General features: G+C 39.6%; 1 protein-coding gene across 3 annotated transcripts in view; it reads left to right on the forward strand.

Annotated features, from left to right (window-relative positions):
- LOC138944978 (discoidin domain-containing receptor 2-like) overlaps window positions 1–24,757 on the forward strand; it is a 111,693-nt gene extending 86,936 nt beyond the window's left edge. For 2 of the 3 annotated variants that reach the window (XM_070316098.1, XM_070316100.1), the window contains exons 5-10: window positions 743–890; window positions 1,551–1,855; window positions 9,071–9,278; window positions 21,156–21,495; window positions 22,537–22,727; window positions 22,965–23,329. In XM_070316098.1, the coding sequence (XP_070172199.1) occupies window positions 743–890; window positions 1,551–1,855; window positions 9,071–9,278; window positions 21,156–21,495; window positions 22,537–22,727; window positions 22,965–23,173 (1,401 nt within the window). In that variant the 3' untranslated portion in view covers window positions 23,174–23,329. Of the gene's footprint in view, window positions 1–742; window positions 891–1,550; window positions 1,856–9,070; window positions 9,279–21,155; window positions 21,496–22,536; window positions 22,728–22,964; window positions 23,330–24,713 lie in introns of those variants that run through there. The other variant, XM_070316099.1, reaches the window with a different exon arrangement.
- The last annotated feature ends 2,267 nt before the right edge of the window (window positions 24,758–27,024 follow it).

Here is a 27,024-nt window from a genome sequence, read left to right on the forward strand (position 1 = left end):
CGGGACATATCCATGTCCAGAGAATGGGGGGGAGGGAGAAGGAGGAGGAGGAGGAGGAGGAAGGAACCCCGACGTATTTCGCGCTGCTGAAGCGCAGGCTTTGTCCGGACGATATAAACGTCAACAACTACTGTCAGACAATCGCGACATTCCAAACGGGATATAAAGTAACGCGTCGGATGCTTTTTCCGACCTGCCAGGCTGACTGATTGATACGTGCGAGGACGCTACAAGTTTTCTCTCTCACAAATTCATTAACGTATGAAATCTGCAACACGATGGCAATGATTCGGTCGCGATAAATAACGAGATAATTATCAATAATGTAAACTTTTTTCTCTCTTACTTATGGATAAGATAATATATAATTAAAGTTACAATTATTGGCTCTAAAAAAAAATGTACGTACTATACATTAAAAATTATCTGGAAAAATTTTTATCTTAAAAATCTTATTTTGAAAATTGATGCACGCTGTAAAAATTCGCTGTTTTATATTCTCAAGCTATTCGTATGTCTCGTCGGCATCGGTATCGTTCGATACGGCAATACAAAATGCTATAAAAACGAGGACAAAGCGAGGAATGGCGCGTGTGCCCGAATATCCCCCAAAGTTAATGTAACGTCGCTGAATGAGGGTTAATGAGACTCGCACCGAGCCGGTCTGCTAAAGCTCAAACGCCATGTCGGACCGAAAACTGAAATTGTCCTATACTTGAACCGGCGCTTTCTATGCTTCCAGGTAATAAAGGGTAACACGAACACGTATTTGGAGTCCAAGCACGAGCTGCAACCGCCTCTGTGGGCGAGTAAGATCCGTTTTCTGCCCTACAGCTATCACAGGCGGACGGTTTGCATGCGGGTCGAGCTCTACGGGTGTTACTGGAGCGGTAAGCTGTTTGCACTCGCCAATTTTCGTGAAACTTGCCCCGGACCGGTACATCCGACGGACTGTCCATTAACCCTGATACCGACTGCGGCGAGAGCAAATTTGCTTTTCAAAATCTTGCTCGTATAATTCCGTTTTCACCCGGGAATCGAATTAGCTACGGGCGTCGAATAGATGTTTCCAATGCCGGAAATGCGATAAATCATTAGCGCGCATGTTAGACCATCGTTCAAATTCGTATTCGTACGAGCAGTTTGTTTTACTAGTTTACTTTAAACAAATATATGAGATATGGAGTTAGAAATAATCTAAAGTCTAAAGTATGAGTTTGAAATGTGAGTAAAACTCAATTCTCGATTTCTTACATATTCGCAATGCTTCGTGCTAACAAGATGCAAAAAGTATAACTTGAATACATTTTTACATTCAGCAAATGATTAATTTTATAATTTTCAATTATTTGCTTAAAAAAACAGCAATTTTAATTTATATTTACACATTTTAATCAAACGTTAAACAATGTATTCAAAAATTCTACTCAACACACACACATTATATATAAATTAAGATTTGCGTCTAACTTCGTCTGAAACAAATCGAAGATAGTATATCGCCATCGATAAAAGAGTCAACATCGTATCTTAACTTTTTCCTTCCACAGACGGCGTGGTGTCCTACTCGATGCCCCAGGGCGATAAAAGGGGTAACGGATGGGAATTCTTCGACGCGACCTACGACGGACACTGGGACGGCGAGTTGCGCCGTGGTCTGGGTCAATTGACAGATGGCAGAACAGGACCTGATAATTTCAAATTGTACTACGATAACGATCGCGCCCAGGGCTGGGTAGGCTGGAGAAACGATAGCCGTAACCAGCCGGTCGAGATCAAGTTTGAGTTCGACAAAGTCAGAGAATTTTCCGCCGTCCATATCTATTGCAATAACGAATTCACCAGAAGTGTCCAGGTTCGTATAGCTAGATGATAGATTTAAATATATTAACTCGCAACGAAGATAATTATCTTCATTTTCTTCTATATAGAAATATGATTAAAATAACAAAAATAGATATAATTAATATAGATATATAAATAAATAGATAGATATAATTAATATCGAAAAAAAATCTGGCAACAAGTTTTGTAACTCGTTACATTCATAAGGATATTTTTAACGGTAATGCGTTACTATATATACGATTACGTAGAAGTATATAACGTAATACGTAATGCGTAAATATTTTCTATTAAAAAATTATCGAATGCACGCGATATATTCACATTCGAAAGCGGAGATACATAAGAAAAAAATACGCGCGGAGATTTCGTTCTCCTCCCTAAACAAAATATATTCTATTTCAAACACACGTCTAATCGGTTGGATCGTTCGTCGTGATTCCGCCGCACGGATAACGATCCGGGAGAACCTAAAGAATCCAGGTGATCGGAACGGAGCACGCGCCGCTTCTATATCGAATTACTTTCCCCAGCCGAGATTCCTTCGTGAACTCGTTGACGCCGAGGAATCGTTTACCTTCGCTTTAGCGACATTATTCCTTAGTCCCCGTGAGGAATGCGCAAGCAGCGTCGATCAACACGCTCGCCATCCACGGGTTCTTCGTGATCCTCTCCACCTTTTACCATCACCATCCGCCTAAGTCGCGCAGCAGCATCTGGTCGGCAAGATGCACCCTCAACCCGCTTTCTCTTCCCCCTTCTCACCGCCACCCTTGATTGAATATTCCACTCGACGCTTTATCAGGCAGACGCCCATTGAATATCAATACACCGTGGAACAGCAATTCCGGCCGTATGATTTCTGCCACGGTCTCTGTGCATTGAGTCGGCTATTAGCCGCGTTATTTCACGAGGAATCTTGCGAATCCCAATGGGGAATTCATATACACATGTTATTGCAACATGCGTTATTTAGTTGGAATTTAAGCACGGAAAATTTTGATATATTTGCGGGGACGATTTTGATATAATAGCAATATATAATAATAACTGTAATAAATCGCGCTATTAAACGCGCAAGACACGTAATAAGTTATTGACCGATTGTAAATATCAACGTCGTGATTCTCGCGCTGGATGCGGAATTTCTCCCGCGAATCTTACACTCTTCATAATCCAGACGTTTCATACCCCTGTTTCGTAATTTCAACTTTTATTCGCGAAACTTAAGGGCAAGTCGGGAAATTTGAGCAGAGATACTTGACGGAAGAAAAACAATTCCCGGATGCTTCTTGAGAGGCAGATAGAAAACTTTTCGCATCACTCGCCATATCCATGATTCAGCGCGTTGTAGTCGCGGAAATGAGTTCGCGGGGGCGGCTTATAAAGAGAGATTTCTCCTGCTTACCCCGAGTTTTGATTCGATCCATTGTGTAATTTCCGTTTGGCCGCAAATCGCAACCTCGCCGAGTCGTCCTACGTAGATTCGATGACTCGATAGTATTACGATAGTCGGCAATTTGCATACAGAGTCGTGTACTTTTATTCTATCAAAGCTATAATGCACTTTTCTCATTAAAATTTGCGTCTTGATACCATGATTATAACAAAAGATAAGGGGGCAATAATCGCGAGAATACCCGAGAATAGAAGTAATGTCCATTATTAGGCGAAATATTACTGGTCGAAGCATAAACGAGAAGAAAAGGGAAGAAAATTGGCAGCACGTATGTAGCATACAAACATTCATATCGTTCGTAATTATGTATTACATTGGCTAGTAACGTCATACTGAAAATATGGAAACGTGAGATCTCCAACGACACAGTCCATATGATGTATACCATATATTACACGTTTCATCGTATCCGAGACAAATCCGCTTTAAACACACGTGCGTATTCTGTCATATGCTACAGTTCGTTTAAAGGTTGGACGGTGCGTGCGGTGAAATATGTACAGGAGATTATTGAACGTTGCCAGAAACGGAAGCACCCGAATTTTGATCCGAGTAAAATTGCCCCGAATAATTCTTTCGCGCTGAAATCGCAGGGGACAGAAGAGATTATGTCGTAATGCCATATTTTACGTATACATCTAACTATTACTAATTTTTATAATCGCCAAAAATATTTATTACTAATATATTTTATTTAAAAAATATAGTTATTAATAATTGTAAAAATATTATGAATTTTCGTAGAGAAGAAGTAAATTCTTTGCTATTTCGGTATAGTTTCTTTTTAATTCGACAAATCACTACGTGTTACGAGCAACTAACTTTTTAATCATTAAATTAATTGAATACAAAAAATAACGATCAATATTTTTCGAGTAAAATCTCGCGAGTGGATATTATGTAATATCAATTGTGCATATGGAAACTGTTAACGAAGCCACTGATCCAGCAATCTAAACGGACTTTGTAGTATTTCGAGTGCGTCGTGAACGGATCCTTCAAATAGGAACGTGCTCCAGATAGTTTTGTGTTACTGGAAACGCGGTGAAACCGCTTGATGTTTTTCGGGAGACCCATCGATATCCGGTTGTAACAGCGGAATTCGCAGAACGATTCGATTGCCGCGAAAATCGAAAATTTTTGGCGCCGGTCAAAAATCCACGAGCGCGTACTCATGCGTGCGTGGGTGCATGCGTGCGCGTACGCTAGCAATCCGAACAGTGAATATCTCGCACAAAGCGCAAATACAGCCACGAACGCGGGCGATCGCGGTATAAACGCATAGGATAGGGTACGTATACTCTTTGATACTGGGTTCAGTGATCACCCTCCCCAAACATGCTCCTCCCCCCGTAGTGTTCGTATTACAATTCAACTTCATCCCAGATTCCCGTCGAATCTATATAAACTTTAATAGCCTGTTAAACGTAAATTAGAATGTAGCCACGCGAGATGAAATTCACTGCGAATACCGCGAGCGATATTCCTTATCGCGCGGGGCAAATAACGTAAAAACGTGTACGCATACGAGATGGACTATAAATGGATTATAACGCTTTATAATTCGAGCTATGCGGTAGACTGATATTATAACGATACTATAACGAATAGCGTTTACACATATATCGCGAAATATTATATAAACTCGTACGGCGCGTATCGCGTAAGAGACCGGCAAGTATTCGCGCGATAAAACCGTATAAAATGTAAGAATACAAATATATTACATGGGGATATTGAAAGTCGAAACACTCCACCAATAGATTCCTCGCGAAATATATTATGGAAATGCGTGATATAAGATGATGCGCGCTCATAAATCAATATCTCAGTCAGCTGAGAGATCGAGAGAGCTCGTTTGCAGAAATACTAAAAGCTCCCGCCGCGTATTGATACATCGAAGAATTATTGAGAATTACGGAATTTATGAGAGCGATGCTCCGCATCCTCCGTACGAAAGAAAATAAACGAATGATAAAAACGAGCACCTCATCGCGAGCGTACGTACTAATGGGTTTTCGATAACCAATTCGGATAATCGGGATGCGCGATGAAAAACCGACGGAACCTTCGCTTAAACCCAATAATTACAAAGTCCCTTATACACACACACACACACACACACACATATATATACTACACTCACCATTGCATTGGCACACAAACTACGACGGCGGCCCGCCATAAATGCGCCCGGTCTTTGATGCAGCGGTCAGCGGTCCTGGAAACGACCGTGTTGCAACCTCTTCGTGGCCGGTGCCTACGACGTAGCGGCACCTAACACCCGATCAACGTCCTCCGAATTCCCTTTCACGTCGACTGGTTTTATATACAGGCCGCAAACGTTAAAATCCAGCGACGATGAGCGCGCACGATATTATAAACATATAAATCACCGAGCGCTTCTGTTATATGATCACCGTCGAATTTTATGCTTTCTTTTTCCCTCTCCTGTCCTCTCTGTGTTGGCGCATTCTTGATATTCAAATAATATTTTTGATCGCGAGCGATAATGGATCGTGGTACAAGCCGGCCATCAAAACAGCCTCCGCCGAGGCTGCAAATTCGCGCGGAATCGCACGCGCGGATCATTTTGGAGAAGGTAATTTTCCGGAGTGCGCGTCCTACGCGTCGTAATGTAATATAAGAGTAAAGGAGAGGGATGAATCTGCTTATTTGCGAAGAATGAATTTACCGGCGTTTCGTCGGTAGAGAGAACGGAGAGAGGAGCGGGAGGTTCGTTGCAGATGAATTCTCTCGAGTTGTCTGATATTCCGGCAAATACCTCTCTCTCATTCGGCGTAAGAGATGCCCGTCTCGTCAAAGTGCATAAATTTGCGTGATTGCGCGCCTAGGTTGGTATAACGTTCTTCCGCGCGTTCGGCGTGCCGATTTTATTTACGAATGCTCTTTCCTCTCTCAAAATCCGTTTCAATTTTCCGGACGGACGTTCCCTACGGTACGTGTTTGGCCGAACGAAGGCGCATTATCTATTCAGCGTAATGCATAAAACTTCATGGTCAACTAATGGAACGAAATGGAATGTATACGCGCTATCATAATTATTCTAGAGAATTCTCTCTAATATATATAAAGTATATAATTACCTCGTTTTTTTTTTAGAGCTGATGCATCCGCAATTTAATAACACTCTGCCAATAAATTATATTTAGTCGCGAGATTCTACATCTCCTAATTTCAGATATATTTATGTGTTTTTTCAGTAAAATGCCAATTCTTTAATATTCCTACATAAATGGTCAGAAAAAAGGTATCGGTTATGTAAATATACAGATATAAAGTATCTGTTTACATATTCAACGACATTGCAAATACTTTTTTGTTTTTTAAGACAACTAACATATACAACTGACGTATATTTCTTTTGAAACGCATTTTATAATTAAGTTTAGTGTTTCATATTGACATATATACACTCTGCGTTTTATTCTAAATATTATATTATAAATTGCGCGTATATAGGTATATATATATATACAATATAATAATTTACATATGCGTACATGTGGAATGTATATCTCATCTCTTTCCCAACGACTTTCGGCAGTAACGGAAAGCTCGTACACAAACGAGTTTTATGGCGATTCTATCCTTATACACCACCTACACGCGCCTGCTTCGCGCAAGGTGCATCGACATGTCGATATTGCTGTTACCGTCGAATCCCGCGTCTTCCCGCCGCACGGTATATATCGTTCCCGGCTGCCATTGCCGCGAGATAAACCTCTGGAAATTGGATTTACATGACGCGGATTAGGATAACCGAATCTGATAGGCCGACTCCCTGTCTACCGCATCGTTGGAAATGTATTCCGGAGGTTCTCCTACGACTGTACTATGGAACCTAGTAAAATACGAGATGAGAACGAGACGACATAGACACATCATGGTAGATTTTGGCGACACTTTATTATCCGACATGTCTGCGCTGAGATAAAAATTATAAATTATTGATCTTGGTTGTTGGACAAAAGTTTCACTGTCTTTCAATTAAATACGATTGTCGTTTTGGTCCAGAGCAAAGCTTTTTTATGGAACAGTCTTATTTTTTTCTGACGAATAATAAATTTTCCGCCATGAATATCAAATTTTCTACAGATTTTTACGCGCGATACATAAATCTAGTATAGAAGAAACTTACTTATCGAACTCGGTAACTCGGTAACTTTTAAAGAACCGTCACTTTACAAGCTCTTATTATATGCAACTCCGTCATATATTATATCTCTTGACAATCAACTTTACGCGATATGATATTTCACGCTCCAATTCCAACGAAATACGGCACATACAGAATCCCTCGACAAATTGCTCGGGTCCGCTAGCTATCGTGGACGGCATAAACCAAGATGAGAGGCATCCAAGAACATGCTTGCGGTAGTCACGGAGTCCGGTGCTCACTTAAGCCTCGCAGAAATTATTCAACATTAATCGAAACTTACGGAATTTCGGATTATCCGCCGCAACGTCATCATTGTCATCATTGTCGTTAGATATTCGGAATTTCGAATAGCCCGTGACTTACGAATATTCAACAGGCACTTTGCGCACGCGGCATCGTTTCGATACACGAAATTATGTAGGCAATCGCATTGCGCTTTCTCCCATACCGATATTTCCACGATGAAATTCGATCGTTCACGATACCTTCAACGATATATACTTTTGCAAGACTCGAAGAAAACATAATATTTTTCTATCGATTTTATAAAAAAAGGAACATGAATTTTCAGGCTCGATGAACGAGCAAGTATATATTGTATGGATGTTATCTCGATACACTTTTACTTAACAAAAAGATCCGCGCGACTTCGGATAATACCTCGGATAATAGTTGATTTATGGTTAGATCATATTACTCTCCATCGAACTTTAGGGACACATTAAACTTTTATAACATTTTCAAAAATATCACAGCTTTTCGCTTCTCGCGTGAAAAAGATCCACACTCTACTTTGTCGGTAAATCTTCTTTGAACGGTGAGATTTTCGAGTCGAATCTATTCATCAATGTCGAAGCACGCTGGTATCCATTTTACTTAATATTCACTAAAGCGTAATCAGTTTTATTTCATATCAGCTGGAACTATTCTCTTATAACCATAGCAAGAATAATTTTTTCCTTGCCGCCATTGCGATGCGATTAGTTCGCGATTTAATCGCACGAATTCCACGATCAATATCGGAATCGATTTCTCGGTCGCGCGATTTTTCCGCGCGATCTCCATCGGCCACGACTGCGCCGGGGGGGGGGGGGGGGGGGAGGGGGGAGGGGGGTAGCAAGGAAGGGCCTGCATTCCGTGACGACGAAATTCCTTTCCTGTCAGATCGTCGTCCATGAATTTACGACCACGAGAAAGTAGTCAGCCCTGAAAAATGATATCCGCGGTCAAAAATTTACGGGCGCGCGATGCGGTTGTTCAGAAGCTGAAAAAGTAGCTCGGGGAGGCGGAATAGGAATTTTGCTGTTGCGAGATATGTACTGTGTTTCCTCTTTCGTGCCGACGAGACACTCATGCGCGTAATACGTACGATAAATTTTCCTCGAGCGCTTATTCACTGCATAATCCGTACCATTACCGCTCTCGCGATTCAAGAGTTATTTATTGATAAATATTTTCTTCGAATAACACAACCTTTTTTTTTTTTTTTTTTTTCGCTTAGTCAATCATATATATTTACATAGTACTACGTGCTAATTTATGTTCAAGATATTTAAACTATTTTCTTGATTTTTGGATTACAGGTGTTTTCTCAAGTCGACATACTCTTCAGCATTGGCGGAAAATATTACACGGGAGAACCTATTACCTATACTTACATGGAGGACAAGATATTTGAGACTTCCCGAAATATCACAATCAAACTTCATCATCGGGTTGGAAAATTCGTTAAGCTGAGACTCCATTTCTCGGATCGATGGATCATGGTCAGCGAAGTAACCTTCGATTCTGGTAAGATAATTAACCGCAAGACGTATTTGTATTTCATAAAAATAGCTGATTTATATTTTTATAAACTCTTAATCAATATTAATAATATAAATCGCGCAAAAAAAAATAATTTTTTTCACTGAAATATTATTTATATATATATATATATATATAAAGGTGGAAAAAATTTTCATTCAGCTCATGGCCTTTAAAATGTGTCTTGGGGAAAAAATAATAACGTCTAATGAAAGTTTTAAAATGTAGGAAGCACAACTAAACGTATATCAGTCGTAGAAAATTGTGCGTCATCTTTTTACCCGGAGAAACGCCAAGTCGGAGAGAGAAACGTAATGTTTTCTCTTAAGAAATTTATGAAACTTTATTGTGCAGTCGACTCACGCGCGCGCAAGCGTTCGATACAAACGTACAGTTTAAATTCAATATTTCAAAATCTCAATAATCGTGATCGAGGTAACTAGGGCAACAGAAAATTTATTCGTTCGATGTTTTACGCGAAGGTGGAAGGTAGAACGACACGTAACTAAAAAGAGATGACGCGATACGTCATTTAATTTCACCGAATCCATCATCTCTCGTGACAGCATCCAGTAGGACGTACCTGGCCGAAATTCTGGAATACATTAAAACCCTCGAACGAGAAGATATATATTTCTACGCTGATCCGCGCGCCATAACGGACAAAAACAATGACTGGCATGGGGAAAAAAGAGACGCGGCACATCGCATCGCGGCGGTACTAGGGACGAAAATTTCTGCTCGTGACGCGAAATCGTTTCGCGATACAAGCCTCCACCGTAACTGGAGAGGACGAGATGGAGAATGTATCTCTTTTTGCGATTCTGCCATTTCATTCCAATTCGGCACAACCAGACCGCCGTAACCACCAAACCCTCCCTTCCTCCTCCGTCTTTGCTCCCTTGGAGCACCGATTGCCGCCTGTCAATCGTCGAAAAAATAAATCTCGAAGTTGATTTAAACTGATACGTGCAATAATTGACAATGGCTTATCGTATATCTGCCAGGCAGCTATTCCAGAAAGGACGATGGTCGGGATGGGAGACATGCAAATAATCTATACCACCTGTCTCCTTACGTGGCAACCCTCCGGTTTTGACATGGCGCGTACAAAAAAATCGACTGCAATTCGATTTAGTATTCACTCGATAGAGATCAACTTCCCTTTTCTTCACGATCGGTTTCCTGGGGAAGATACGCGACTGAACGTTAGACAGAGGAAACGCCCTTTTTATCAACGGAGATATAAATCGCGGAAAGTATGTCTCCATATTGAAAGCGACTTTCGCCTCGTTCCACCGTTCCCGCATTCCGTCTGATTTAACACGGATTCGATAAAAATCGCATCTTACGAGGAGTTTATCCGCGTTTACAGTACGCCGATGTCGAATAAAGGGGATTTATAATCAGGAGAGAGTTTAAGAAAGGACACGTCAGCGATATTATACATACTGTAAATATTGCGTCGCGTAAAATCCTTATCGTTAAATATCATATCTAAAATTTGCATATGTGATTCAGTTAGCTAATACAATTTCAAAATTATATTGCAATTGTCTATTTGCGCAATAGCGACATTATTACAGAATATCGCATAAAGATCTCTCACTTACAATGGAGTATATATATCGTCGTGTAAATTATATCTCGAGTCGTCATGCGTTATTGATCCGAAATTATAATTAAAATCGACATTTCTGGAACATCTCGCATAATAAATTACAGCATGAATAGTTCCAAGAATGTAGAATCAAGTTGTGATATTTTTATCTTTGAAGCACTTGGATACGCATGCTCTAATTGTATGCATTTTATATATCTATATCGATTGAGAGGGGTCAAAGAAACAAAACATACTCACACAATTAGATCAAGCGTGCAATTATACTACAAAACTGCACAGTCGCACTTCCTTATCTTTTCAAGCGTCACCCTGTTATATCGTAAGACGCTTTGCATGAAAACGTAGAGAAAGCTTCCACTCAGAGTAAACGAGTGGAACAAACGATCATGACTAAGCGAATTTATAATAATTATCCATTAATGCCAATCAAATAACGCATCTACTTATTTTGATAATATTTTATACTTTGATCAAAAATTCTTCTTAATAATAATTCTATACTTTGATCAAAAATTTCTTCTTAATAATAATTCTGAAAAGGATTGCAATTATTTTTATGAAAACCATTTATTTCATATATAAAATATATGTTCGTTAATTAAAAAGATCATTAATATTTTCTTTTCTAGTGTAAGAAACATGCGGAAAAGAACGAACAAATTTGTTGATCAATTTCTAATGCATCTTTAAATATTTTTGCATTATAAAGACGCACAAGTTATATTTTAATAAAACGATATAAATATGATGATAAGAATATTTTCGTAACACTGTTCGTGTCTGATTTATAAAGAGACGTATGGTAATTCTACGAGCTCAAAATGTCACGTATTATGATACATAGCGAACGTGCAGGAGAAACGCGACACAAAGCTGAAAGATCGCGATCATTCCTCATCCTTTAAAATCACCCTTCAATCTCCCCTGCCAAAAGAAGGATTTTCGCATAGAAACGCATAGAAAAGCAGGTGAGCAAGTCATCGAACGGTTATAGGCGATACAAAACTTTCGATAAGTTCGGTACATCGTCCGTGTTAAGGATAACTTTTAGTAGCTTTCGCATCGTCGAAAACCCCATTATAAAGATTCACACGATGAACCGCTCGCTGATGATATTGCTTTTTTTTCCGCTCTATTCACATGATAAAAAATTCTTTGTTAATCGTATTGCGCAATATTATATATATAATATAACCATTATATTGTATATAACAACGATGCGAGTTTTTATCTGAATCATTTAAAAAAAAAAATCTTGTATCATCCCTTTTATATATACTTTTACCATTTTATCGAGAAAAAAGATCTCATTTTAGAAAATGAGTTATGATTAATAAGAAATACAAATTGATACAATATTGAAAAAGAAGATAATTATTATCGTAATTATTATTACGTAAAGAAAATTTTCCTTACGTAGGTTTTCGAAACATTTTCGCATTAATTAGAAAAATCACATCCGTATTACACGCACATTTATATGTATAGATAATATGAATCTTCAATATGTATAAGTATACAATGAACCTTCAAAGAGATTATACTAATAATTCTATGCAGTATTTCGAGCGGAAGTAATGTTAACTGAAGCAGGAAGGAACAGATTTTCTGATTCGACTAAAATTCAGTAATTCTGAGGAAACCGTAATCTTCGCATTGTAATGAGAAATTACGCGACGAACTAATGGGAGATAAGAACATCCTCGCTCTTATTCAAGGTATTTACGTACAAAGGGTCGTTTGCCGAGAGGACTTAGCGACGTAGCGACGAGATCATAAAGCGAGTACAAAACTCTTTACTCGCTTCCTTCTGTTCTCCGCTCTTTTTCTACGTCAAAGGATATATGCAAAAACACAGGCTAGACGGCTCTTTCGCAGGCATATAAAATACATTGCGAATCGCAATAAGAACGATGAAGCTAACGTGCAGAAAACCGCTATTCAACAGCTATCAATGCAATCATTAAGATAATTTAATGGTGTCGGTTGATAACAATAAGATCTATTAGAAATTATTGCGTATAGTGTTGTTCGCCTACAATATAAATCGCAAACTTTTCGCGTGATTAAAAAGAAACTTATTCAGATTATATGAACATAATAATAAATAATGCAATGTGCGACGATTATATAGGTATAAGAATTTGTATGTGTGCGCGCGCGCGCGCATGTGATCAATATTTATACTTCAGATAAACTCGTGCGCGAACTATCGTTAAAAGCATTTGATGATAGCTACAAATCTTATATTTTTAAACGTAAAGTGATCGTTAAATCAAATCGTCATCCTCATCTTTTGCGCGATATTTCACGACGGAAGAACTCGTAAATATAATATTCTCGAGTTACGGTTATATAATTGAAGGCCGATAAATTATTGATAACGATCGGCGATGAAAAATGGCCGGGAATTGTTCAAAGTATCCTTCGATAACAATCCCGAAGAAGCATAGAAGAAACTCGTATACCTCCGGACAAGACGTACTCATAGAGAACTGTGAGCTCTATTACACACATGTAGATAATAATGTGCAACTAGATAGCTTCTATAAGGGAGCATCCTGCTCTTGTTCAAAATATTCGCGTATAAAAGGTTGTTTGTCAAGCGGATTTACCAACGAGATCATATCAATCGCGCGAGGAAACCTGAACCCTGTTCCTCGTGCATTACTGTATGCCATCGAAATACGCGTCTTTCAGGACGGATTCGCGTAGATGTGACGACAATGTCGCATAAAAAGATCCGTCGATTAAAGCAAGAAACGAAGAATAGAGATCTTCGCTGTACAAAGAAGACTCGTACAGTTACTAATGATGTACGTACAATTATCGAGAAAATTTTATAAACGTCAATTTTTACGTAATTATCTCTTGACGCTATCATAATTAAAGATGATAAGTTATTGATGACTGCATAATATTATAAAAGAAATTTCAGATATAATTCTGAAAGAAAGAAGAAACATTAATGTTTCGAAACTAAACTAAATTTTAAAATACGTTGCATCGATGCATCTTATAAAGTGACGACGAACACCGCGGATCCTGCATGTTCGATGTAGCGATCCATCGTGATTGCGCCTCGATCAATCTTCGTTCTAGCAATTTAGTCGCGTCCTAGCTTGGACAGCATCTTCGTACAACATCCCTTTTACCTTTCACCATCCCTAGAGCCAGACTTCCTTGACAGATAATTTCGTGTGGATCTTTTTCGCATACAACCGCGTGAAAATCGTGTGCGTCGAATCGCCCCCTTCATTTACGGAAAGGACACAGCTCCAAAAAGGGCCTGGCTTCGGAATGGACGGAAGTAACAGAAGACGAAGAAAAATGATACAGGCTAACGACACATCCCGCGAGTATGACCACTCTGTGACGGATGTTTGTAAATTACAACTCTCGTATCCGCGAGGGAGGAAATTGTATTCCTGGGTGGGATTTCGAGTTTCCTCGTGGGGACCTATGGCATGATAGCGAAGGGAGAGAGAAGGGTTCCGGTAGCATGTCGTTATGATATTTCAAACGAACGCCCGCAGCACAACTGCGAAATGACGTTATGAAGATGTAGACGTACAATACCGTAGTACTACATCTGCTTCTCTCATTTAAAAATCACAAAGCTTTCCCGTCATTCTATTCTGGTTTTATATTTTTCTTTAACGTTGGAAAATTTTACGACATAGCAATTGTATTACAAATGTATTTTTATAACGTAAGAAGTAATATAATAAAGTGAAAAGGTTTTTATTTTTATACGCATTTAAAAAGCGAGATTTCATGTGAATATTTTCGATAGATGCAGAAAATTCGGATTTATATAGAGATGTAAATTACAGTAAAAATTACTAATTACATCAATAAAAATTATGTCAACCTGCAATCTCCCCCCTCCCCCTCCCTCTCCCGTAATTATACAGTTCGTCAAAAGGAAAAAAAAAATCTCATTTCAACTTACAAATATTTTATCCTCCGAGCGTTTGACGAGTGACTCTCTTTATGAAAGAATCGACGAGGACTTTCAAATCGGATCCGCAATCCTCGAGACTTATAGATATCCGCCGGCTGACGCGCCCGGCACAAAAGAAACTCGTTAAAAGTTTATCGACCGTCGTTCGTATATTTTCTCGCAATTTACCGGCGAGCGATCGTCCGATTCCGCTCTGAGAAGGATGGATAATGGATGCATCTCCGGACGCAGTCGGAAGAGAGAAGATAATGGATGCACCTCTCGCGGCCTCTTCCTTTTCGCATAGGTCCAGCAAGGATTTCCCCAACCCCATCCCATCATCCGCCCCCAACGTCGACAGACATAATTGGACAAAGAAATACGAGGAGACTGGCCATGGATTTCCTCGTAAAATCAAAGTCACCGTCTCTTTCTCTCTCTCTCACATTCACACACACACACACACACACACATATATATATAAATGCTGCTTCCGCTTCTCCCATTCAAATCATTTGTTAAAAATGATTCACTGCCAGCGATCGCTCACGCTAGCAGTTTTTTAAATATTTCAAATATAGTATCCCTGCCTCTCTCTCTCTTTCTCTTCCTTACTTGATATATCACGAGTTCTTCCCCCAGGACTTGGCGCTTCGAGCGTTATCGGAGGAACTCCCTCAGACCAACTTAAAGCGCTCTCTCTTTCTCCTCCGGTAGTCGATTATTAATTGACAAAGGCGGGAGCGACGCGAAAAATGTACTTAAACTTGGCTCGTTAATATTATCCTTATGGACTACACCGCTCTCTGCGTAAAGGGTCGCGGCGCTCCTGGCGAAGTTAATTTATCCTTATCGGACGGGGATTATTACCGCGTAATTATTCGACGTTCTTGCGCGGCTTTATAGTAATCAAAGTATCGCGAAATAACCGATAACGACTTACCGGGTACCGAGCCAATCGTATACTAATTTTTAAACAGACCCTGTTCAAATTCGTTACGCTCGTGCAATCGCTCGGCTTATCGATCGCATTATTTGTTGGAGAACAGCATCCGAGTTGTTTGGAATCCTTTAATCCACGATATCGGTCTGCGGTGTTTCATCCAGATACTACGTTTTTATTTTATTATCTTTGTATGTTGCATCTGTAATGCTTACCTAGTTTTAAATTACAAACGTCATCTCTCGAATAGTATTTACGAATATCCCCATATTCTCAATATGTGTGCGCGGAATATGGAGCGATGCAGCGATATCGCGATAATATATCACAGGTCAAGGATTAACTCGTGCACGGGCTAGTTTCGAAAGTATTGACCTACTAACAATCATACATTATCCCGCCTGGACGCGCGATTATTTAGCGTGTAAACCATCGCATACGCCACGCAATCCACGAAAACAATGCTCTCTAAAACCATCACAACAGCGTTATCCGCGGGAATAAAACAAAGAGCACCGATTGCCGGTGACATCTGACGTGATCGGAACACCGATGGTGGTCTCGTTGGGCAATCGGGCTTATCCCCGCGTCGACGAGATCGCCGGCCCCGATTAGGATCCCGGGATCGGCAGCCGAGGTCACGAGTGGAACAAAGCTCGCGGCTGTGCGACTTCCATCCCGAAAATCAGCTTAAAAGACGGCGACTAAAATGCCGGCGGCGCGAGATCAAGAATGCGCATTAGTTGCATTTGACGTCGAGCGTCAGCTGCATCCGAGCCGCGCGTGTACATTTGCACATGCACCGTGTCGACGTCCACGTGTCTTGTCATCGTCGAATCCTCGTCCGGACTAAGTTGGGAGAAACGCGAAAGAAACGCGGGCGATGAACATGTGCAGTAGCACCGACAACGACGAGGACGACGACCAAGTTACTGGCCTTTTTTCTCTCTCCCTGTTTTTACTCTTATTTCATTGCCGGCTCTTCTTTAAAGAAACGAAGGAAAAGAAAGCACGACGTTTCATCGCGTATCCCCGGGCGATAATTTATACGTGCAAAATTCGCGCAAGTTTCGCAGCCCACCCATGTCACCCAACATCCTGATCCAATCATAAATCTGGTTAGGTTCCATCTCCAGGCTAAAGTATATGCAGTCGGAATGCGTCTCGCTTCCTCTCTCTTTCTCTTCTCTCTCGCTCTCTCTTTCTCTGTTATTGTTTTGATGGCGAAATAATCGCAGGGCGCAACGTGACGCTATAATTAAACGGGTAATCGCGCGGGTTCCAGCACGCTTTGGAAAATATTTATTCGAGACGCGCTTACCGGATAATTCGATGCTAATTTCATCTAACGGCTCCAATTGGACGTAAATTATATCGATCGCGGGGAGATTTGCTTCCCTCGTCGAGCTGTGAAAGCTACACATATTTCTTTTTTGATACTACATTTCTTTGCATTTTAAATTCAAAAAATAAATATAAATAAATATAAGAGCATCTTCAAATCTAAGATAATAGATTTCTCATATAAATGTAAAAAAAAAAAAACAAGGAAAATATTTTACATTTTCGAATCTCGTAAAAAAATACTCGTTCTATATTTGATGCAGATATTTCGAGATGTTGCCGAGTCTTTCATAATTATCAATAATCGATAAAATATAATATCGGTTATGTGTATGCGTGTGAAATAATGTTCTAATTATTTTTTTTTAAAGAATTATATAAGTTATCCTTTCTAAAAGAGAATGATTTGACAAATATGAGTACCACAGAATATTTTTACCTAAGCACTAAGTATCTTTTCGATTATAGCACGCATTTGAGAAATATTTCACCATACGATAACCATCGAGTAAATTTCGTTTGCATTAACGCGCGTACAAAAACTATAGTGATTATTTTTACATTCTTGTTTCTTACCGAAGCAACGATTTATCATCTATTTTACATTGCAAGTATAACCGATATCGCGCGTAGTCAATTCTATTGAGATGGCGCGGTAATCCTGATACCGAGGTACGGTGCTGCAACCTCCGCGCCAGGCAAAGTCCTTTCCCGATTCAATCCCGGGCGGCCACCCACCGATACAAAGAATGTTTAATATCAGATTTCATGTGCGGGATCGCGTCGAGAACGGGTGGCTCGTCCCGCCGATGCGAATGACGCTCGTCGAGCCACCCGATATCAAACGCGACGACAGCTTTGTTTCCGCCCGGCATAAACCCCGCCTGGGAATTTCGCGACGGAATGCCACACGCGGGATGGTTCTCCGCGGTTAGAGGTGCTCGGGCAACGAAACTCCGCCGGCGCGATTTCTCCTTTCGGATCTACTAGGCTGGTCCTCTCTCGCGCGTATTACGCTTGCCTCGACCGACTTTCGGAGAAATGCCCTCGCCGACGATTCACACACAAAGCGCACGTCGGAATTGCATCCGAAGAAATTTATATTCTTGCTCGCGCGCAGCGCTGAATATTCCAAAACGACTCTCGCGGAAAATTCAAGACGGGTGAGCGCGGCCGCTTCTCCGCGAAACCGACCCCCGAGATTTCTTCCCGCGAGAGAGATCTCCCCCTCGCCCTCACGCGAAAATAAGTACGCGTTTCGTCGCGTTTTTCTTAAATTAGAATCTCGCCGCGACGTGTTCGGAATGGATGTTCCTATAGGATAGTTCCTTTGTGAATTGTTGAAATTATATTTTAAAATAATGTTTAAGCGATGCTTTTTGATTGACAGTTTAGATAACTTGGAATTGATTTCTTTCTCTTGATAAAAATTCAATATAAAGTCATTATTGCTTTTATACAACTTTTACATTCTTCATATAATATGTTATATATCGTAATAATTAATTATTGAAATAAAGTTTTATTATTGTCTATTCAAAACTAATTAAAAAATAATTTTGATATAAAAATCATCAAAAATCAAGTTTATGGAGACCTAATTAATCGTTTTTATTTAGATTCTTTCTCAATCTTGAGTCTTAGCGACTATAGGAAAAATACATTTTAAACGAAAATTGTTTTAACAATACGATTCTCGTATCAAAATTCTTTTTAATTAGTTTTATCAATTGATAATAATAAAATTTTATTTCAATAATTAATTACTGTGAAATATAACATATTATATGGAAAATGCAAAAGTTATGGCAATAACGGCTTCATATTGAATTCTTATCAAAAGAAAGAAATCGATTTCAAGTTATCTAAACTGCCAATCAAATGTCGATAATTATGAGCTCCATTAGTCAATCGAGTAAACATCGTCCCCAAGAGCAAAATGTAATTTCTCTCCTCATATTCAGCATGTGTATCATCGTTTGAAATTATTCCCTGATTGCTAATGAATTGCTAATGAATTGTTAGTTGTTACCAATTAAAAATATGCCAGTTACTGCTGCATATACGAGACATTAAATCATTTGATAACTGAAACGGGGTGTAAGAGAATTCCTATACTGCCGATGGCACGGCCATGACACGATCGGATGTTTATTTGATTTACTAATATACAGAATGTTAATATAAAATATACCGTAGTAGAATTCGTGATTATACGATAGTACGTTTAAAATTAAATATTGTAATTAATTTCCTCTTACAACATATGTAGTTTGCAAGAGGATCATATATTATGCTAAAATTCTGCGAAATAGAAGAGCAGAGTTTTTAGAAAGATAATCCCAATCTTGCAGAAATTGCATCAAAATGAAGTTATTTTACTGCGCGTAAAACGACGAAATAGAGTTTTCGTAGCGCGCGTCTGCGAAAAAAATTCAAACAAGAACTTGCTGGAGAATTCCATACGCGAGTGTGCTACATAAAAAGGTTTCAGCGGCAAGCTAGGAAGCTGCGCCGTTGAATCCGTGCACGTTGCTCCCGTGTGCGTGATTCTTTTCCGTTTCAGTTTCTTCCTATATATGTTATTTCTTGTTCTGTCAGCCGGGCGCTAGTAAAGTACAATGACAGGAATGGGTGACACCGTATTCGCCGAAATAGGAACACGTCGATCATGACGAAAATAGAATTTAAAAATCGTCTAAGCGCGTCGAAAAGTAATAATTCAGAATACTATCATTTTTAAATGGAGAAACAGGCTAAATGTTATTTTTGTCACTTGCGCAAAGTCCAAAATATTAATTTTGCAAAATCGACATACGAATAATGGATACGAAACATTGTTATATGTTATGAGCACATGTGATATCAATGTATTCTTCGCATTAAAAGTAATCTTTATCGGTAATGCATTTCTCTCATCTCGTAATTATTTATAGCAAGATGAAACGTAATCCCTTTGCCGCTGTGACGAGAGAACGGAAAAGCGTATCGTATCGTTTTTCGTTAAAGCGCATTATTAAACACCACGAGAATGACGTGTATAATTACGCTCGGAAAGAACAAACAGCGGGAGTTTAATTACGCAATTTTTGTGCACAAAACAGCCCATCGACAAAAGCGTAATATAATATGTTTATACGATGAAAGCTCCGCCGGTCTCTTTCATGCGATATCGCGATGATAATAAATGGGGAACGTTATCTCTCGCGTTTATGAGAGAAGTGAACCAAACGACCCTCCCCGTAACGAATTTCTCTATATCCTCGCAGCATCCTTAGTAAAGTTATACGTCAAAGCGCATATAGGTTAATTATACGTTCCACATATGCGTCCCGCGCAGCGTACAAGTTTTGTAACCCTTAGTCCTCAAAGGTAGATCTTTGCATGTATCTTACGCACGATTAGGTTAATCTCTCTGTGCGTATATCAGATACTAAGCCCTCCTGTGAGAAAAGCGTGCACGGTTTTTTCAAGTTTGCGTCAACAGTATTTATTGAATTTTAAACAGCGGAAAAGAGAGAGAATAAATTTATTTTCCGATAATAGCTATATGATCGAGATATGTATCTACATCAAAGAATTTAGAATCTATAAAAAGTTTGAGTAATGAGATAAAATTTAATATAATATACACAGGGCAACAGATAGTTTATAATAATATATAACAGAGATAAAATAATATCGAGTATAATAATAATAATAATAATAATTAATTGCAAGCGTATAATACCACGATAATTATGGATAATATTACAAAGCATTACAGTGTATCAAATTTCACCGAACACTGCATTGGGCATTTATATTCTGTTCGGTATATGTTTAGAAAATCGTATATTCGATAAATTAAGATATAAATATATTCGAGAATTTGTCGAGAATATATATATGTAACAATTTATTAAGGGGAAAAAAAAAAAAAAATTAATTCAATTTCGAGATTAAAAACGCGCGCGACAGGAATAATTAATCTAACGAGGTAAAAATTTTTTTCTTTTTACTTAGACATAGCACACGGGAACTTCACGCCCGAGGAAGCACCGACAACCGAATCACCGATTCAGAGCGACGTCTTCGTGGAGAAGAACGGCGCTGCCGAGGGCGAGCTTCCGGTTTCGACGGCGAAACACGACGACCCTACGTATATGGCGGTCGTGATCGGCGTGCTGACCGCCGTGATACTTTCACTCGCCGTATCGATATTTCTGATTGTCTCGCGACACAGGCAACGCAAGTGTTTCGCCAGTCCGATGACCGGTAAGGCCCCTTCGCATCTAGGCTCTACCTGCGCCACCGTCGAGAAAGGCGCGGCTTTGATGGCGTATACCCTGGAGGACGACGAAAGGTGAGAGTGTTACCTGTCACTTGGTAATTAATGCAAAAATAAAGGACTGAAAAGGCCAGCTTCTAAAGTTGACGCGCAGTCGTATATTATTGCAACAAAAACCTATATAAAAATAGTGAAATATAATTTCTCGCAATCTCTCAATTTTTAAGCACATTATTAGAATCTCGTTGTAGCTTATTAAAATATGAATTGCTAAAATATTAAGTAATAATCGAATAATTTTAAAATAATCCTTAACGTTAAAAATCATCCGACTTTCTACTTAAAATCAATATCTAATAACTGTACAATAATCAAATTTATCAATTATCCACAATGACTGAACATCTTTGAATGATTATTATTTTCTATCGACATTCTCGATGTTCATTACGCGACTATCGATGTCTAGACAGGCAAATATAAGATCATTGGAAGGGACGTTATCGGACACTCGCTTTTGCATCGCGAAGCGCGGTTAATGATAATACTAATACACGATTACCCGTACGCGAACCCGTATTCCTCATTTCTTCCAAGTTTGTGTCCGCTTAGAACACGCTCAGCACGATGACGGCAGCGGCCATCCAATAAACCTTCCATCCACCGTGCTCGTTAGCGAACGTCCAATAACATCCAATAACGGACATCCTCGGGCAATATATCGAGTTTGTGCGGCACGAATGTCTCCAGAGAAGATCCTCCTCCGGCCGCCTCGTAACTCGGAAGCATCCCGCACGGGCTTCGGCATCGATCCTTTCCCTTTCCCCCGAGCTCTATGTACGCTTTGTGCAATCCGATATTGCAGTTGCGAGCTTCGTATCAAAAGAGAACGTGTAACGCGCAACTTCAAGTAGGCGTGCGCGAATGTTACGCTGGGTCTTTGATGGACCGCGCACGTGTAACGCTAAAATTCACGAGTTGAAAATATGCTGCTTTTAAAAACCAGAGATTACGATTCGCGAGTGACACGGGATAAGTGACTAAATAATTGAATAAATAATTGACAATTTATAATATGATATTCAGCCTCGAACCGATCCGGATCATCTTTTTCAGATACGCGGGCGGTTCGCTACCGACTTTGCCGCGCGATCTCGGCAATCGTCTTCTGGATATCGTGAAGCTGGACGACTACCAAGAGCCGTACCAGGCGCTAAAGTACGCACCGTACTACAGCTACAGCACCGTCGTTATGGAGATGAAAGACATGATGCTGAACAACAAGAGCAGCAACATCAATCACTCAGGTATGCGGCGCTCGAACGCGCCTACACCAATATCTATACGGCACGTATTCGCGATTACGCACACACGCGAATACGCACATCCTACACATACACCAATACGTACACATTCAATCGTCGCGGCTCCTGTGCCAACGGCGGTGCACCCACATACGTCCCGGCAACAAAGCATTCGCCCTGACCGCAATCAATACGCCATCCCCTTCTGCGCTCGCTCCTCCTTTGCTATATCATCCGCAGCGGTGTACGCGAACGGTGCAGTTGACACGTCGTACGATTATGCGGTACCGGAACTCGGCACGGTGCCTCTGCTCAATCAGGATGCCGGTGCCGGCCGCGGGGCGACCGTCTCCAGCGCAACCGGCGATCAGGACAGCCTCTTCTCCAAGAGCTCGCGGGCCACCAAGACCGAAGACAAGAAGGTGAGTCATTTGTATTCCCATTTTTAGCTCTTTACGCATTTAATTCCGCATTGTTTAATCTGTGTACTAATTCACGATGAATCTATATCGAAAAAGCCCGAAGGACCTAGGGATCTCGATGTAAATCGAAATAAAAAGAAAGAGTTTGTATTTTTTAAATACGGAGAATAAGACGAGGTGGAGATCTTTATCGAACACTCTAAATCTGAATAACCTGTGATGTTAAGATATACTATAGAAAGATAATAAAAAGTTATAATGATAACAAAAAAAAAACGAGAATATCTATCAAAAAAGCCCGACAGATCTAAAGATCTCGATATTAATCTAAATAAAAAAATAGTTTGTAATTTTTAAATACGGGAAATATAATGAGGTGGAAATTCTTATCAAACACTTTAAATATCAATATCATAAGACTATAAAAAGTTATAACAATAATGAAAAAAATCGAGAAACGAATTAATGAGTTAAACCCCCGTTATCAACGTCAATTAATTTCAATAAAAATTAAAAATTATTTATCTTTGATTTTAGACGATATAGCAAAAATATCTCTTAAACATCATATAATCTCTTATCGGTTATATTTTATATCTTTATTTATATATAGTTGGCGTAAAGTATGCAATCGTTGATATCGCAAGAATAATAAAGATCTAAAATAATCGAAAGAGAAAGGCAACGAGATTAAAATTTCACAACTAACCCCGACTGATCCTAGCCGTGCGTTGTATAAACAGCCCCCCTCCCAAAAAAAAAAAAAAAAAAAAATATGCGGAACGTTGTCGCGGCATTAAACGTAACTCTCTCCGTGCCCTGGACGGAGATAAATTCACAATTAATAATTTAAATCAATATGGTGGAACGAGCGCGGAACATTTGGGGCGGATATACCTCCCGTGGGTACAGTATAACGTAGCTCGTATCCAGAATGCCAGAACACTGCACGAGGGCGGAAAAGAGCGCAGAAATCCCTCCGGATCGACATGAAACACGCGAGACGATCCCCTGGGTTCTCCATCGGTATAAAAAGAATCACGGGATCGCGCGGCCGAAGGTCAATTTAAAATCGCGTGATCGATACTGACAGATGCTTTTTTTTCGCGTCGGCCGTTGATACATAACGATACCGATCAGCTGGAGATCGGCAAACATTCCGTACGGTGCAGCGAGAGCTCTTTACAAAAGGTTCGTTCGCATTTATGCACCTTTCATGTTCGGATAATAGATCGTAGAGATATCGTAGTCATCAAATTGTACATTATGGCTTTATATGTATATGGAGAAGATATTGTAGTAAAGATTATAACATAATTTTTGTAACCGTGGAACAAATTAATATATAAGAAAAATCACGATATTTTTTTCAGAGAAAGAGATTATATATATATATATATATATATATATATATATATATATATATATATATATATATTATATAATAATGTTATATTTTTTTACAAAGAGGGGAAGAGTATTGTAATTATACAAATTTGTTGATGCGCAAACAAATGCATAATCATTAACAAACAATAAAACAATGCATAATTTACAATTTTTATAGTAATAAATATCTTAATGTCGTTATATTCCAACTTTACAATAAATAAAGTAAAAGAAAAAGAGTTGTGAAAGAGGATATATTTTTCTTTTTGTAAATTATACTGTAAAATTTTCTCCGTGTATCGTGCAATTATCTGCGTACCGTTCATTGCTAGTTTATAAAAAAATGTTCGATAAGAATAAAACTCATCAACAGAATAAAGTCCGCGAATGTCATGTGTTTTATTTTGTGTGCTTACGAGCTTTATTTACAGATTTTTCCAAAACTAATACTTTTTATAGATTCTATAATTTAGAATTAAAAAAAAAATGTTTTATATTTTCCATTTATATTTTCCAAATTCAACGTGTTAAAATCTCTTCCATTCGTCCTATTAAGTATCAATAATTCTCAGTATTTTTATAAATACTTTTTGGAACAAATATTATTTTTATAATGATTTATCTTTAGTATCTGTGATTGATGTATAAAAATAATATTTCTATTATATGCTAGTTGTACTATCATGTCGCAAACGGAAATAATTAACGCGGTGATCTTCGCGATCGGTTCCAGCGAGATATCATCTCTGTGGCAGGAACGACACGGGAGCTCGTAGAAAGATAATTGGAGCGAACTACCGAATGGTGATGCAAAAACGGCCGGCGTGTAACCGACCCCGCTCTGCTTAGACAATAAATCGCTATATCGCGGTTCGTCCGACACGCACCGGATATAAAGCCGGGGACTGCGACGCAGTCAACGCGATGTCCGCGATGAAATCGATCGATCGATCGTCTGCCTGTTGTGAACCGACTCCCGTCGACAGGACGCGTCGTTGGGGATCCTTTTCGCGGATACGCTGCAACCCTCGTGGAATGTATCATCATTACGCGGTCCGGCGGCTTCCGGGCCAGTTCGCTCCGTTAATTGCGGAGAGAAAGCGCGTAATCGCGTTTTCGATCGCCCCCCCTCCAGCAGGGGGACGCATTCGGCCAGCATCAGAAAAATATTAAAATATAGCAATTGATTTCACGGCCACCCATCCCGATGTCGAGTATCACGTATCTGCAGAGAACACATGGCTCGTCCATACAAAATTTCATGACGCATTTGATAATTTTTGTTTTAAGAACCACGACGTGAAGCTCATCCTCAGTAGATTTTACAAACATAATGACATCGCGTCGGAGATATGCGTTATAAACAAACGAATTTTATACGAATAGTTGTTTGCCTATTGACACGTTCAATTTTACAGAGAACCTCAATTAAAGTCACATCAAATAAAATATATCTCGCGAGAAAAAAAATAAGCGAGCTCTAAAAGTTTGTGACGCTTTTTATTATCTCACATTTTTTCACGAATTCAAGGAGTCCGGGGGGCTCGTTATAGTCACATGGCAGATGATTTAGACACATTCAAAATGTATACATTTTTTTACTGAGTAATATTTTTTACCGTAATAGTCTCTAGGATGGAAATTCTACACATTTATTGAAGAAATATAAGGAAGAGTACTTGATTTAAGCATTTGCCGTTCCTGTTCCACGATCGATTCCCTCAAAGTCATGAATGCAAACAGCTTCTTCACCGTCGAGTGAGTCCTTTCTATGCGTCGGATACACGTGTGTCCCACGGATAGACACATCTGGTACCGCGGTTTGCGTACGGTTTCCGCGGCATGAATCGAGATTGATCCGAGCACAATGCTTGGAACGGGACGCTCCGGATTCGAAAGTGCCCGTGTCTACGTCGAGACGTCTGCGCATGATTGACATCCGACAGGGCCACTCGAAACAGTCAAAACATTTCACCCCGCGTGTCGCGTCTGGCCTTGACGCATCGTAGCAACGCCAATCATCCTTCTCGGCGGATTCACTGTTATCCGTAAAACAACGATCACACGGCAAATACACGGTACATTCGACATTATTTCTTTTCATGTCATTCTCATTTATGGTAGCATCAAGTTTTGAAAAGGGACCTTTGCGATCACTTAGGTATATCCTTTTAACTGTGCCATCAATATAGACATTATCAACAATGTAAATCGCGCTGCATTTTGTGCACTCTGCACTCATTCGAAAAATTCGCAAGTAATGTAGATTATTTAATATCTCTCTCTACGTCTCATTAATCTTTAGGAAAAGTTTGTACTCGACGAAAGAAACCCGAGATATCGCGTCTAACATTCTACGAGACTGTCGGCTTTTACCGATCGACAATAAGTTCACGATCAATGGAACACTTGTAAGTCGTACTACAGTTCCGTGTGCTCTCTTTCTCTCTCATACACTCGATAAGTACTCTGCGTTGATACCACTGCTT

Source organism: Polyergus mexicanus, unplaced genomic scaffold (genome assembly GCF_030449975.1).
Source record: "Polyergus mexicanus isolate NDT 795.1 unplaced genomic scaffold, iyPolMexi1.0 SCAF_3, whole genome shotgun sequence".
Taxonomy (NCBI): Eukaryota; Metazoa; Arthropoda; class Insecta; order Hymenoptera; family Formicidae; genus Polyergus; species Polyergus mexicanus.